Source organism: Mesoplodon mirus, assembly GCF_964341445.2.
Source record: "Mesoplodon mirus genome assembly, chromosome: 2".
Classification (NCBI taxonomy): Eukaryota; Metazoa; Chordata; class Mammalia; order Artiodactyla; family Ziphiidae; genus Mesoplodon; species Mesoplodon mirus.
Genome location: NC_138977.1, coordinates 50,779,197 through 50,792,793, shown reverse-complemented (window position 1 = coordinate 50,792,793; position 13,597 = coordinate 50,779,197). Strand labels below are relative to the sequence as shown.

At 38.6% G+C, this 13,597-nt stretch overlaps 1 protein-coding gene across 2 annotated transcripts in view; it reads right to left on the bottom strand.

The window, feature by feature from the left end:
• Window positions 1–13,597, bottom strand: part of LOC309798921 (uncharacterized protein) — a gene marked incomplete at its 5' end in the record, with an annotated part of 38,281 nt that overhangs the window by 22,884 nt on the left and 1,800 nt on the right. The window contains 2 exons of one of the 2 annotated variants that reach the window (XM_082611675.1): window positions 9,886–9,942; window positions 11,898–11,968. In XM_082611675.1, coding sequence (XP_082467801.1) covers window positions 9,889–9,942; window positions 11,898–11,968 — 125 coding nt within the window. In that variant the 3' untranslated portion in view covers window positions 9,886–9,888. The remainder of the gene's footprint in view (window positions 1–9,885; window positions 9,943–11,897; window positions 11,969–13,597) is intronic. The other variant, XM_082611676.1, reaches the window with a different exon arrangement.

The following is a 13,597-nucleotide window of genomic DNA, read 5'->3' as shown; positions in this document are numbered from 1 at the left end:
CAGCAACATCAGCAAGAGGCTGAAGATAAGATCTGGAAAACAGAAAAAAATCAAGATGCTCCTTTGGGTCAAAAACACAAAGTACAGGGACTTCCCTGGTGGCCCAGTGGTTAAGAATCCACCTTCCAACGCAGGGGACGCGGGTTCGATCCCTGGTCAGGGAACTAAGATCCCACATGCCGTGGGGCAACTAAGCCCACACCTCACAACTACTGAGCTCATGGTCCTCAACCAGAGAGCCGGCATGCCTCAATGAAGATCCCACTTGCCGCAACTACAACCCGACGCAGTCAAATAAATAAAAACAAAAACAAACAAGCAAAAAACCACAAAGTACAATGGCTGTTTTTAATTAGAATGGAACACCTCCACCCATGTGGGATGCTTCTGCAGATTCCCATGACAGATCTAAGTGTCCCTGGCTTCAGTGTAACCACCTCCAGAGTCTATGCCCAGGGCAGGATGATCCCATTTCTTCCCCCTTCAGTTTCCATGAAAATGATGGGGCACTGAGCCCTACTGAAACCATACACAATAGCAGATTCTCCCAAAATAGGGAAAGGGAGTTGGATAATAGACAGCAAAAACAAAAACAAAAACAAACCCACAAAAACAATTCTGGCAAGCAGCAGTAACAACCAAAAAACCAATACCGAATTTTAAATAGGCAGTGACAAGATCAGACTCATATGTTTAACAGCATATGGCTATGAAATGACTTAAATGATGCAAAAGAGGGTACATTGAAAAATAATTCTCCTTTCTAATTCTGATCCCAGGTTGATATTTTCCCTTCTCAACAACACTTTTACTGTTTTCTTGCATAATCAAGAACATAGATATTTCTATGTATTTTATAATTTTAGTTGCTAGATGGATGGGATGTTGCCTTTTTTATATTAATTTATATATTAATTTTATACTCAGCCAATCTAATGAATTATTTTATTGCTTATAATAGTTTTTCAGTTGATTCTCTTTGGCTGATCAATTTGCCTGGTGGTAGGCAGAATAATAACCCCCTTTTCCTAATCCCTGGAATCTATGACTATCAACAAAGACTCTCTCCTTGATCAAACTTTAGTCAGGCTCTTCTGAGCCATCTTTTCAAGTAGGTCTTGACCTTTGGGCCGACATGTTTGCCTGCATTGCCCAGTTTTAGGAAGAATCCTGCTAAATCAGTTTAGCCAGAATCCCCACTCTTGAGAACTAATCACCCTCTATGACTGATTCCTTATCCTCTACCATATCCTTTTTTCTCTTACTAATATAACTGAAAGATAATTTAAGATCAGTTTATATAGATCTGCCTCATTTACTTACCAGCTGTAAAATATTGTTTATGTATTTTTCCCTCTATTTTAAAAAATTGTGTTGTGATCTTTTTCTTATTGAATTATGAGCTATTTATAAAGTGAAGAAATAAGCACTACCTCTGTAATATGTTGTAAATATTTCTCCCAAATTATCCATTTTTAAATTTTGTTATTAATATTTTTCATTATTGGCAATTTTTTTCATTTATCAGATTTATCAATATCTGCTGTGAATATCTGTGTGGATTTGGATTCTGGAGTTATGTCAAGCTTGGAAAGGCTTTCTCCCTGATGAAATTATAAAAAAATTTTTCAATGTTTTTTCTAGTATGTTTATGGACTCAATTTTTATGTTTAAATCTTTGATCCATTCACAATTTAATTTGGTAAGAAATTAAAGTAGGGATCCAAGATTTTTCAGATGGTTCTCCAGTTGTCTCATCATCATTTACTGAATAATCTATTTTTTCTTGTTTTCTTCCTATTCCCTTTCATTGATCTAGATTTCTTTTCAAGCTTTTAAACATTGTGATTTTATAATGTTTTAATATCTGGTAGCCTGATCACCCCCTCACTACCCTTATTTTTTAAAATTTTCCTGGCTAAACTTGCCCATTTCAGTTTTTCTGAAAATTCTTTTTTTTGAAGTCCCCATCCTATGGGTATATCTGTTGGGTAGAGAACTGTATTACATTTATAGTCTAATTACAGAGTACTGATGTTTTTACACATTCTATTTACTTAAATCAATTTCTTGATTTGTGCAAGAACATATTGTGTAGTGTGAAATGAGATTCATTTAGGTTTTGAAAGACATTATTAAGCATGGAGACCAAGCACATCCTCCCCACAAGCTGGCCAGTGGCCTTTGATGTGGCCTGGGTAAAGGGTTTAATCCAAAAATAGATGAGGTATTGGCTAAGTCAATCGTCATCCCCATCCTGACAATTTGAATTACAAGTGCAGAAATAATTTGCCAGTTGGGAGCAGGACAGAAGAAAGTAGAAACATTTATTATAGCTGAGCCATATCAATGCAGAGCATAATAAGGTCCACAAATTCTGCTGCTGAGTAGTCCAGAGCTGTCTTCAGTCTAGAATCAATCACCAGGTCTCCTTGAGATCTGTTTGGCTTTATTAAGGCACCAGTTCTGAGGTTTCTTTGGCATTCATGCACCACTGTTTTTCTATGAGTGTTTGTACAATAAACTCCACTATGAATCATCTAGTTCAGTAGATCGATTATTCTTTAAAAAAAAGACCCTTCCAAGAGAAGATATCTTACAATTACATATCAGTTTACAAATCAGTTTACAGTGCTTCCACTTATATTATCTCATTTAATCTATCAACAACCCAGGAAACTAATGAACTTCAGAGAGAGAGTTTTTCAGGCATCTAATCATTAAAGGCAAATAACTTATAAGGCCGAATAACCGGAGGCTGAACTTTCATTAAAGGCACTGGATAACTTCCAGAGGCAAATTTCTTTTAACGTCCTGTGAACATGGTTGCCTGTGAATATGAGGTCCCAAACTGCTGTAGTCAATTCATCACCAAGCGGAGGATGAAGCTAGCACGCAGAGAAGGGCAGACTACAGGGAACCATAGAAAACTGGAGCTGGAGCCACTGAATTAACATTACTCTGAAACCTCCCAATCTCTGAACTTCTTTTCTGTGAACCAATAAATTTCCTCATTGTTTCAACCATTTAAGAGTATAGTTTTCTGCTGTCTGTAACTGAAAACACACTGATATGGCATCAATTACATTTTTACATGAATTCAAAAAGCAGGGAATAGAGCACTGGGGGAAGAGAAGAGTACTCGATTGGGGAGGGGGTGTATAAGAAGTCTGGATGAAGGATGTTGCCTAGTCAGTTCAGGAGAATGTGTGCAGAGGGAGGTGTTGGGTGGCACACTAGAAGGCAGGAGAAGAGAAGGTCAAAGAAGAATAAAGATGAATTTCATGTACTGACTAGTCTAGCCCCTTCTAAGTTGTTTGAATACTTTTAGCTTTGATAGGAAACTTAGAACATTGTCATAAACCTGCAAATAAAAATAGTAATTTCTGATTTTTAGAATTAAACTTCAAATAGTACTGTCTTAGAGCAGTGTTTCCCAAACTTCAATTTTTCCCATTACGTGTTTAGATGTTTGTCATATCTAAATATGGTTTTTACCTAATATTTTCCCCTAAATCAGTCGTTCTCAACCAGGGATGATTTTGCACCCAGGAGAACAATTGGCAATGTCTGGAGACATTTTTGTTTGTTATAACTGGGTGGATATCCACCTAGTGGATAGGGGGCAGGGGTATTGCCAAACATCCTACAATACATAGGGCAGCCTCCCACAGCAAAGAAGTACCTGGCCCACAATGTCAGCAGTACCAAAGATGAGAAATCCTGATGTAAATCAGCTCATTTTCTTTTAAACTTCATCATAACTAACATTTATTAAGCAATAGTATATATATTTTTTTCTGAAGTATAGTTGATTTACAATGTTGCATTAGTTTCAGGTGTATAGCAAACTGATTCAGTTATTCATAAATATATCTATTTTTTCAGATTCTTTTCCCTTATAGGTTATTACAAAATATTGAGTATAGTTCCCTGTGCTATACAGTAGGATATTTTAAATATTGTTCTAAGTGCCTGATGTACAATATTTCATTGAATCTACACATCAACCTTATATAGTAGATAACACCATAAAACTTATTTTACAAGTGAGGAAACTGAGGGTTAACTAACTTGTCCAAGGTCAAACAGCTAGAAAGTAGCTGAATCTGGATGGTTGGATGCTAGAGGTCCTGAGCTTAACTAATAGGCTCAATTTTATATCACTAGTATAAATGAAAGCCAGTATTTTTTAAAATTTATTTATTTTATTTATTTATTTTTGGCTGCGTTGGGTCTTCGTTGCTGCACGCGGGATTTCTCTAGTTGCAGTGAACAGGGGCTACTCTTCGTTGTGGTGTGTGGGCTTCTCATTGTGGTGGCTTCTCTTGTCGCAGAGCATGGGCTGTAGGCGGGCGGGCTTCAGTAGTTGTGGCACACGGGGTCAGTAGTTGTGGCGCACGGGCTTAATTGCTCTGCGGCATGTGGGATCTTCCAGGACCAGGGCTCGAACCCGTGTCCCCTGCATTAGCAGGTGGATTCTTAACCACTGAGACACCAGGGAAGCCTGAAAACCGGTATTATGTGTCTCATGTAGCAGAAGAACATGTAAATAAATTCAATTAGAGCAAAATACTATTAGGCTCTAGCTAGATATTGCTGCCTGCTGAAGTCTCTGGGTCTAAAGCCTGGGGCTCTTTTATAAAAAGGGAGACTAAGTGTTAGAGAGGTGTTAAAGACAAACTAGCATCAAACCAAGACTTTCTTTTTGATATAATCAGAAGAAATGAAAATGAATTTAAAGGTGAGAACTTCCCTATTATGTAATTCAATATTATATAATGCTGTGTTTGTGTACTACCTAAAATCCCAACTCCTTAAATATACAAAGCTCTAGGATGTTTTGATACCCCATGAAATAGATAGACCTCGGTTCAAATTCTGGATCTACTACTTATTACTGGTATTACATATATTAGATATGATTTAATATCCTCATCCAGAGAACTGGGACAATAACATCTGCCTCATAAGGTTGTAGTGAGAATTAAGTAAGATATAAAGAGCTTTGCAAGATACTGGCAGAAAATTATGCAACAGAAAATAAATATTAGTTCCTCTCATTTCCCGAAGATTCTGTGGTCCCTTTCCAGCACTGGCTTAGATTCTCATATGCTTCCATGATTATACAAGCTCTCTAAGAGCCATGGCAGGACAGGCAGCCACAGTTGGCTCCAGAGTACCACAGGGAACAAAGAGCTGCTTTATCCAGAGTAACCACTGAGGCCTCCTGGGAGGAACTGGCCTTTTGAGCCACGCTGTGTAGCCAACACCTTCCCCCCTGCCCCCAGCTCCTGTGAAGGTTGTTGATGATCTGGGGAAGATTTATGGACTTTGCAAGCATGACAGCCCTGAGACAGTGAACTCTGATAGATGACACAGGTCCCTGGAGGTTACCAGAGGGAGGAAAGAACAAGGAGAGAAAAAGGAGGCTTTGTTCCCGGGAACACAGTAGTGGATCCATCCTAATTTCTAAACACACACATACCTGCTCCAATTTTAGGCCTGCCATTTGGCCACACAGCCATTGAGTTTATGGCTAAAGGCTGTATTTTAAATATTCACAGCACCTCCTACTGGACTGGATTTGTGATTCTGTGATATCAGCTGAAGCGGAGTTCAAATGAGCATTGGAACTATTGTCTGCTTTTGTCTTCAGAATTTTGACTCTAAAATTTCTTCCCTACTTGATTCCTGATACCTCTATTCTTCTAAAATTTTCCTTTAATAAGGCTTGAGATTTCATGCCATAATCAGGGACAATTAAAATGCAAATACAACTAGAGAGGTAATACACTGACAAATTCAGAATATCTCCTCCTCACTAGAATGTAAACATCCTGGGGGTAGGGACTTAGTTTTGTACCCTACTATATCTCCAATGCTTACATAAGTAACTGGCATATAGTTAGTGCTTAATAAATATTTGTCGAATGAATAAGAGTTCATACTAAGGTGTAAATGGTTGTAGCAGTCAACAATTCCTTTGCCTATACATGTATTTTTTTCATGACTCTGGGATTTACACGTGCTGCATCATCTTTCTGCAATGCCATTGTCTGCCTCTTTCTCCTCCATCACCCCTTCCTTACCTGGAGAAAGTCTACTAACCCTTTAAGACTTGCTTTTTGGGTAAAACTCTCTTGGACCCTATCTTCCTCCTCAAATTAACACTCTTTCATTAGCTGGGCTCCTGTAGTCCTTTGCATATAATCCTGTTGTAAGAGGGGTGGTTTCGTGCTGCAATTATTTGTTTATAAGTCAGTCTCTGCCACTAGAAACGAGCTCCCTGAGTGTGGTAACGTTGCACCTTGCTTTTGTATCCTCACCCTTAGCATGGGTAACTGGTTTATGGTAGATCTTCAAAAAATGTTACTGACTCACTGATTCTTATAAGTGGTCCTTTATCCTGCAGGGCTCCAGGAAGATCTCACTCCTTATCCCTTAAGGAGTACATTACAAGATTACTTCCTTTAAAAGCTCTATTTTGGATAGGAAATCTTCCTGCCTACTATGGTTTTATTTTACTAAATCTTTTTGTCCTATACTCAAATGGAATGATTGGTGTGGTAACACAGAGTACAGCCTATATAAATAAGGGATCTGGATATACTTGGTCAAATTTCAAGGTGGGACTGATTATCTTGGTCATCTTCTCTGTAGATGCTTCCTGGCTGCCCTGATGCCATATAGACCTTAAGGACAGTGATATTCTGAGAGGGTTGGAATATTTTTCCTGAGGGAAAACAAATGGTTTGACTATCTGGGACCAGATTCCTATTGGTGCAGGACAGGGGAATTATACTGTGTAAAGCAGTAGCTCACGTCTCCAGCTATAAGAGGATTGTGGTCTGCTCAGGTTGCTGTGGCTGTGACTATGACAACTATGGAAAACATGAGACAGATGCCAAGAAGAGGGTGTGGGAGCAGCCACGGGCAAGAGAGAACAAATGGCCAAGGCTAGGGGCCACTTAGGGTCCCTGGAGTCCAGTGGTTGTCTAGGCAGGGATTCCAGATCTGACTTCCACATTTCATTATTTATATTGATGCAAACCTTGAACCGCTCATAAGGTGATCCCTTTCATTCATCCATTCTGCTTTAAGTTAACTCTGAGGACGGGAATGGAGATGGGGGAGGCAGCATAAGCACCTAGGGCACAACCCAAAGGGTTGCAGCGCTTGAGAACAGGCGCAATTTAATTAAGCCAACTGTGAATTTGTGTGGGTGAAAGTAACAGCTGCTGATCCTTAGGATATTTTTAAGTTGCAGCCAGTTGGGATACTCTCTATGTCTATATATGGTCCTTCATGCTAAAGGACCTCATGGAGATGGGTGGGCTAAAAACTTGGGAGTCCCTGAAACTGCATCATCATCTCTTGGTCTTTGACAGCACGTCAGCAGCCTGCTCTCTGGGAAACTTCAGCAAGGTTAAAAGTTAAGCCTCTCAACTGACGTACTCAGTAGGGACTCCTCCATCCCCCACCCCCTCCCCCCAACATTGTTGCTAGGTTTTTTTGAGATTAAAGGAGAGACTTATTTGTTTAGTCCCCATATACTTTCAAGCTGCTTAGTTACCACATCTTGTGCACAACATGCACTCCAGGCAAACAAACTTTTAAGAGCACGGTAGATTGAAGCAGCAAGCCAGCCCAGCAGACTGAGCCCCCTGAGTCCATGTGCTATATGAAGCAAACCAAAACACAGCTGGTGGAGTTAATTTTAGGCTTTCTGACCTTGGCAATGTACCATCAACTGGGGAAAAGCAGCTCTGAATAGGTTCAAAAGGAGTCTTCCTCCTTCTCCCCATACAGCTGACTGGAAAAGTGGTTACATGGTTTAAGTTTAATGGGAAAAACAATTAATTAATTATAAACCAGGGTAAATTTGACAGATCAAGAAATTCAACATTTATTGAGCAAGTCGAAGGCCCATGTAAGAAATCTTTTAGGATGTTTGTCCTATGACTAAGATCCTCAATATTATACTCAAAGTAGCACTTTCAGAAAAGTTCTAAAAGACTGGCTTCTCACAAACAAAAATAAATTTCTATATCACAGTGCTTTTATTTGTTTTTTATTTTTGGCTGCTTTGGGTCTTTGTTGCTGCATGTGGGCTTTCTCCAGTCTTTGTTGCAGTGCAAGGGCTTCTCATTGCGGTGGCTTCTCCTGTTGCGGAGCATGGGCTCTGGGCACGCGGGCTTCAGTAGTTGTGGCAGGTAGGCTTAGTAGTTGTGATTCACGGGCTCTAGAGCTCAGACTCAGTAGTTGTGGCACACAGGCTTAGTTGCTCCGAGACATGTGGGATCTTCGCGGATCAGGACTCGAACCCTTGTCCCCTGCACTGGCAGGCAGATTCTTAACCACTGCACCACCAGGGGAGTCCATATCATGGTGCTTTAAGACACCAACATGGTTTGGCAATGATGAGTGGGGAGATAGAAGTTTTATTAAATTATGCTGTTTATATATTTTTATATATATATATATATATATATATATATATATATATATCTCAAGAATTTAAGTGCAAGGAGTAAATACATACTATTTACTTCTGAATGCATAGGATCCAATTCTCTGACCACCAAAATAGGTGAGGTTCCAGGGGCTTCCCTGGTGGCGCAGTGGTTGAGAGTCCGCCTGCCGATGCAGGGGACACGGGTTCGTGCCCTGGTCCAGGAAGATCCCACATGCTGTGGAGCAACTAAGCCTGTGAGCCATGGCCGCTGAGCCTGTGCGTTCGGAGCCTGTGCTCCGCAACGGGAGAGGCCACAACAGTGAGAGGCCCGCATACCGAAAAAAAAAAAAAAAAAAGGTGAGGTTCCTATAATACACTCACATACAACATGGACCTTTCCTTCCTGACACACAATTTCTAATTTTGCTTTTCTTTGTTTGACTGCCTGTATTTCTCAATGATCCATAGGATTCATAATGGCAGTGACTATATCCTTGTTTTTTTGCTCACAGAGGCCCATAATAGACAATAAATACTTGTTGTGTTGATAAATTATTTGCACTTCATCATTCCCTTAAATCCAGCATCCTATAGCACAAAATTCACCTTCAAAGGAATGAACATCTTGAAAGGGAGCGTACTGTTTTCGGTTTGGGATCAATGGAAGATCCTTCTTCCATTGTAACACATTATAATGTGTTTTGATGCTCTATGGTTTTTGGTGATAAATGAATGCATTGAGAGACGCCAACCTTTACAAACAACCTTTAATACTTCCATTCGTTTCTATTACATTAAAATAATATGTCCTCGAAATAAAGATGCAGATGTAGAGAATGGACTTGAGGACAAGGGGAGGGGGAAGGGTAAGATGGGACAAAGTGAGAGAGTAGCATTGACATATATACACTACCAAATGTAAAATAGATAGTTAGTGGGAAGCAGCTGCATAGCATGGGGAGATCAGCTCGGTGCTTTGTGACCACCTAGAGGGGTGGGATAGGGAGGGTGGGAGGGAGGGAGACGCAAGAGGGAGGGCATATGGGGATATGTGTATATATATGTATATATATATGTATATGTATATATATGTATATGTATATATGTATATATGTATACATATAGCTGATTCACTTTGTTATACAGCAGAAACTAACACAACATTGTAAAGCAATTATACTCCAATACCGATGTTAAAAAAAATAATATGTCCTTGAGAAGCATTTATAACCATTAATTGGTGTGTCTTTAATGAAGATATAGAATTAAAATCTAAAGACCATTGATAAGGATGAGGTTGAATTGTTAGCTATGTTAAATGGGATCGTGTAGCATGCCAAAATTCCTTTAGAATATATTCATTCTAATTTAGGTCATCCTGGGAAGTGGGGGAAAGAAATGGACTTCACTGAATTGATTGTACTTACGAGCTATGTGATCTTGAGCAAGTTACATACAAAACCTCTCAGCATTAGTTTCCTTATCTATAAAAGAGGGAAAATAACACCTAATATCAACCTCATGGGGAAGTGTAAGAAATAAATAAAACAGAGATAAAATATACAAAAAGCTTAGCATAGTGATTGGCCCATCAGGAATAATCAAAATATGGTAGTTATAAAAGCAAAAATAATATGTAATAAACTAATTAGATGGAATAATTACCACATCAATCTAGATATTATGTAACCAAAACACTCCTGCACAACGGAATGCATTTTATCAGGTTACTAAAGATTTGTTGCCGGGGTATACTTTATCTCATGTTTGTTTTTCAGGTATCTATTCTTTCAGAGTCAGATCACATTACCGAATCAGAAGAGAACAGCTACTCAAGAAATACTGAGGCTCAGATTTAGCTACAGGGTTTGAATTCTGCATTTCTTCTCTCTGGCATTAGGAATATTTGCTTTTAGTTTTACAGGTAAAAGAACATTTATATATATATTGGTAGAAAAAGCTAGCTAATGTGAAGGCAAGGAAAGAACTCCTTAGTCCGAAAACTCATCTTCTATGTTAAACATTTAAAACCCCATTAACAGTAACACTTTTTCTAGGCCTTTTCAAAATGAGACCTGCTATTTGTTCGTTTTCTTTTTATTATGGAAAATTTCAAAACTAAACAGAAGTAGACAGCACAGTATAATGATCCTCATGTACTCATCACCTGGTTTTGACAATTACTAACTCACTTCATCTATAGTCCTACTTTCTTTCCCCCTCCCACACTATTCTGAAGCAAATCCCAGGCATATTATTTCATCTGCAATTATTTCAGTACATATTTCTAAAAAATAAGGACTCAAAAAACACAGCCACAACATCATCACTACAAATAATAATTAGTCCTTAGTAACATCAAATATCCAACGTTTAAATTTTTTGGTTGTCTATAAATGACATAGACATTTGCTATTGTTCTTTTTCAGATTGCTTATTTGAATCGAGATGCAAATGACTGTACATGTTACAGCTGGATGATATGTCTCTTATCTTTCAATCTCTATGTCTCTCCTTCAGCTCTATCTTTTTCTTGCAATTCATTTGTTGAAGAAATTAGGTCCTGCATATTTTCCCCACTGTTTGGATTTGTTGCTTGCATCCCTGTTGTGTCATTTAACATGTTCTTTACCATATTCTTCTGTGCCCTATATTTCCTATAATTTGATAAATCTGATATAGAGGCTTGATCAGATTCAGGTTCTATTTTGTTGGCAAGACTTCTTCACAGGTGATGATATAGTCTTCCATCAGGACACACATAAAGTGTGGTTGTCTCTCTTGTGATACTAGTGGCCGTTGGTGATCAATGTCTAGATCCATTAATCCATTAGGGGTTGCAAAAATAGTGATATTCTAATAATAATTCAATCATTCCTATTTCTTTCATTTTTATTTTTTTGGGCTGTGTTGGGTCTTCGTTGCTGTGTGCAGGCTTTCTCTAGTTGCTGTGAGCGGGGGGCTATGTGAGTGGGGGCTACTCTTTGTTGCAGTGCGTGGGCTTCTCATTGCAGTGGCTTCTCTTGCTGTGGAGCATGGGCTCTAGGCTTGCGGGCTTCAGTAGTTGCAGCACGCAAGCCCAGTAGTTGCAGTTCACGGGCTCTAGAGTGCAGGCTCAGTAGCTGTGGCGCAGGGGCTTAGTTGCTCCACGGCATGTGGGATCTTCCCAGACCAGGGATCGAACGCGTGTCCCCTGCATTGGCAGGTGGATTCTTAACCACTGCGCCACCGGGGAAGTCCCTCTATTTCATTTTTTTTTTTTAACTGAAATACTTCTATAAGGAGAAATTTCCCCTGACCTATTACTTGGAAATTTGGCTTTACCTGGTGTTATTTTCTTGGAGAAGGGTAACATAGTAATTAACACATTGGCAGTGACTAACTTATCCTATAAAAAGATGCGATGAATCATTTTCTTTATAATTGTAGAAACCCTCACCTTGGAGGAAAAGGAGAATATAACCACAACTGAAGGAGAGGAAGTAAATGGTGAACAAAAACCTGAGATATCTGGGAAGAGAAGAAAGAAACACAGACGCTTAAAGGTAACACTTTGCTAAGTCTGTTCTTATCTGGCATATAAATTCCTATTTGGAAGCCCACCTTAAGGCTTTGAATACTATCAATATTTACTTACTGAGGTGTCCTGCATTCTTATTTCCTGTTCAGATCTCTCCCCAGACTTCGCACAGCTGTCAAAACTCTACCTGACATGGCAACTTTGATGTCTAAAAGACATTTCAGAGTTAACATATCTAACATGGAACTTTTAGTTTCACCTCAAAATTGTGACTCAGATCTTCCCTATTTTACTAAATGGCAGCACCATCCACCAGTTACTAAAGCCAAAATAACAGGAGTAGTCTTTGACTCCTTCTTTTCTCCAATCCCTATAATCAATCAATGAATCACCAAGTGCTGTTCATTTTGAGATTATTAACTTCTTCTTTCTATTATTAATGACACCACCCTAAACCAAGTCACAGCTGTTGAGAAACAATTGTGCTATTACAATAAGTCTTCTGGCATCCCTGCTGACATGTTTGGCCTCCTCTGGAACATTCTCCACAAGAAGGGAGAGTGATCTTTCTAAAATGTTAATCAAGGATCATGAGCTGATAATCGTTGAAGCTGTGTGATGGATTCATTATACTAATTTCTTCCCCGCTTTATGTGTTTGAAATTTTCCAAATTAAAAAAATAAAATGTTATTCAGATTATTTATCTTAACTTCTTACTATTTTACTTCTCGGCTGACTCCTCTATGTTCTTAAAATAAAACCAGATGGCTGTGAGCCCCAGCCAGCCCTCAGTCTACATGTCGAGCTTTATCTGATGCCACTCTTCTTGCTCAGGCTGCCCAGGGTTCTCAGTTCTGAGAACCCTTTAAGCTCTTTCTTATCTTAGAGCATTTGTACTTTTTATCCCCTCTACCAGAAAATGATCATTGCCTAGCTCTTTGCAAGGCTGGCTCCTTCTTCTTCCTACAGGTCTCAGCAAAACTTCACCTCCTTAGAGAGGCCTTTCTTAACCACTCAATCTAAATTAGATCTTCCTTCACCACTACTCTCTGTCATATTATTCAGTTTATTTTATACCTTACCACAATTTATAATTATCTTGTTTGTTTATGTAAATATACTTACTTGTATATTAAAAGAAATTAATTTGAATGAATATTTAAAGATATGTGAAGGCATATACCCACTCACATTCTATTCTATTCTAATTCATGTTATAATTCCACTTCTTTGAGAAACTGGTGGATAGAATATAAACTTTAATAATCTTGCTTCATAAACAAAATAAGATTTTGATTAGGAGAGTAACTTCTTGAAATTGAAATTTTAGGAAGAGAGTGATATGAAATTTGGATTGGTGAAGAAGAACATGGAATTAGAAATCTCTATTTGAATGTAGTCTCTCTTTGATTCTAAACTGCCCAATATTTGTAAGTGCTGAATAATTTTAAGTGACAGTCATTGTTTGATTTAAATGTCTAACCTCTGAAATTATATTTTGTATTATTAACATGACACCTCTCTCATTTTTACAACCAATACATTTATGTGTTATCAGCTGTTAATTTCAGGCAATTCTCCTAGTGGTATGATAAAGAACTCAGTATTTTTGCAGATT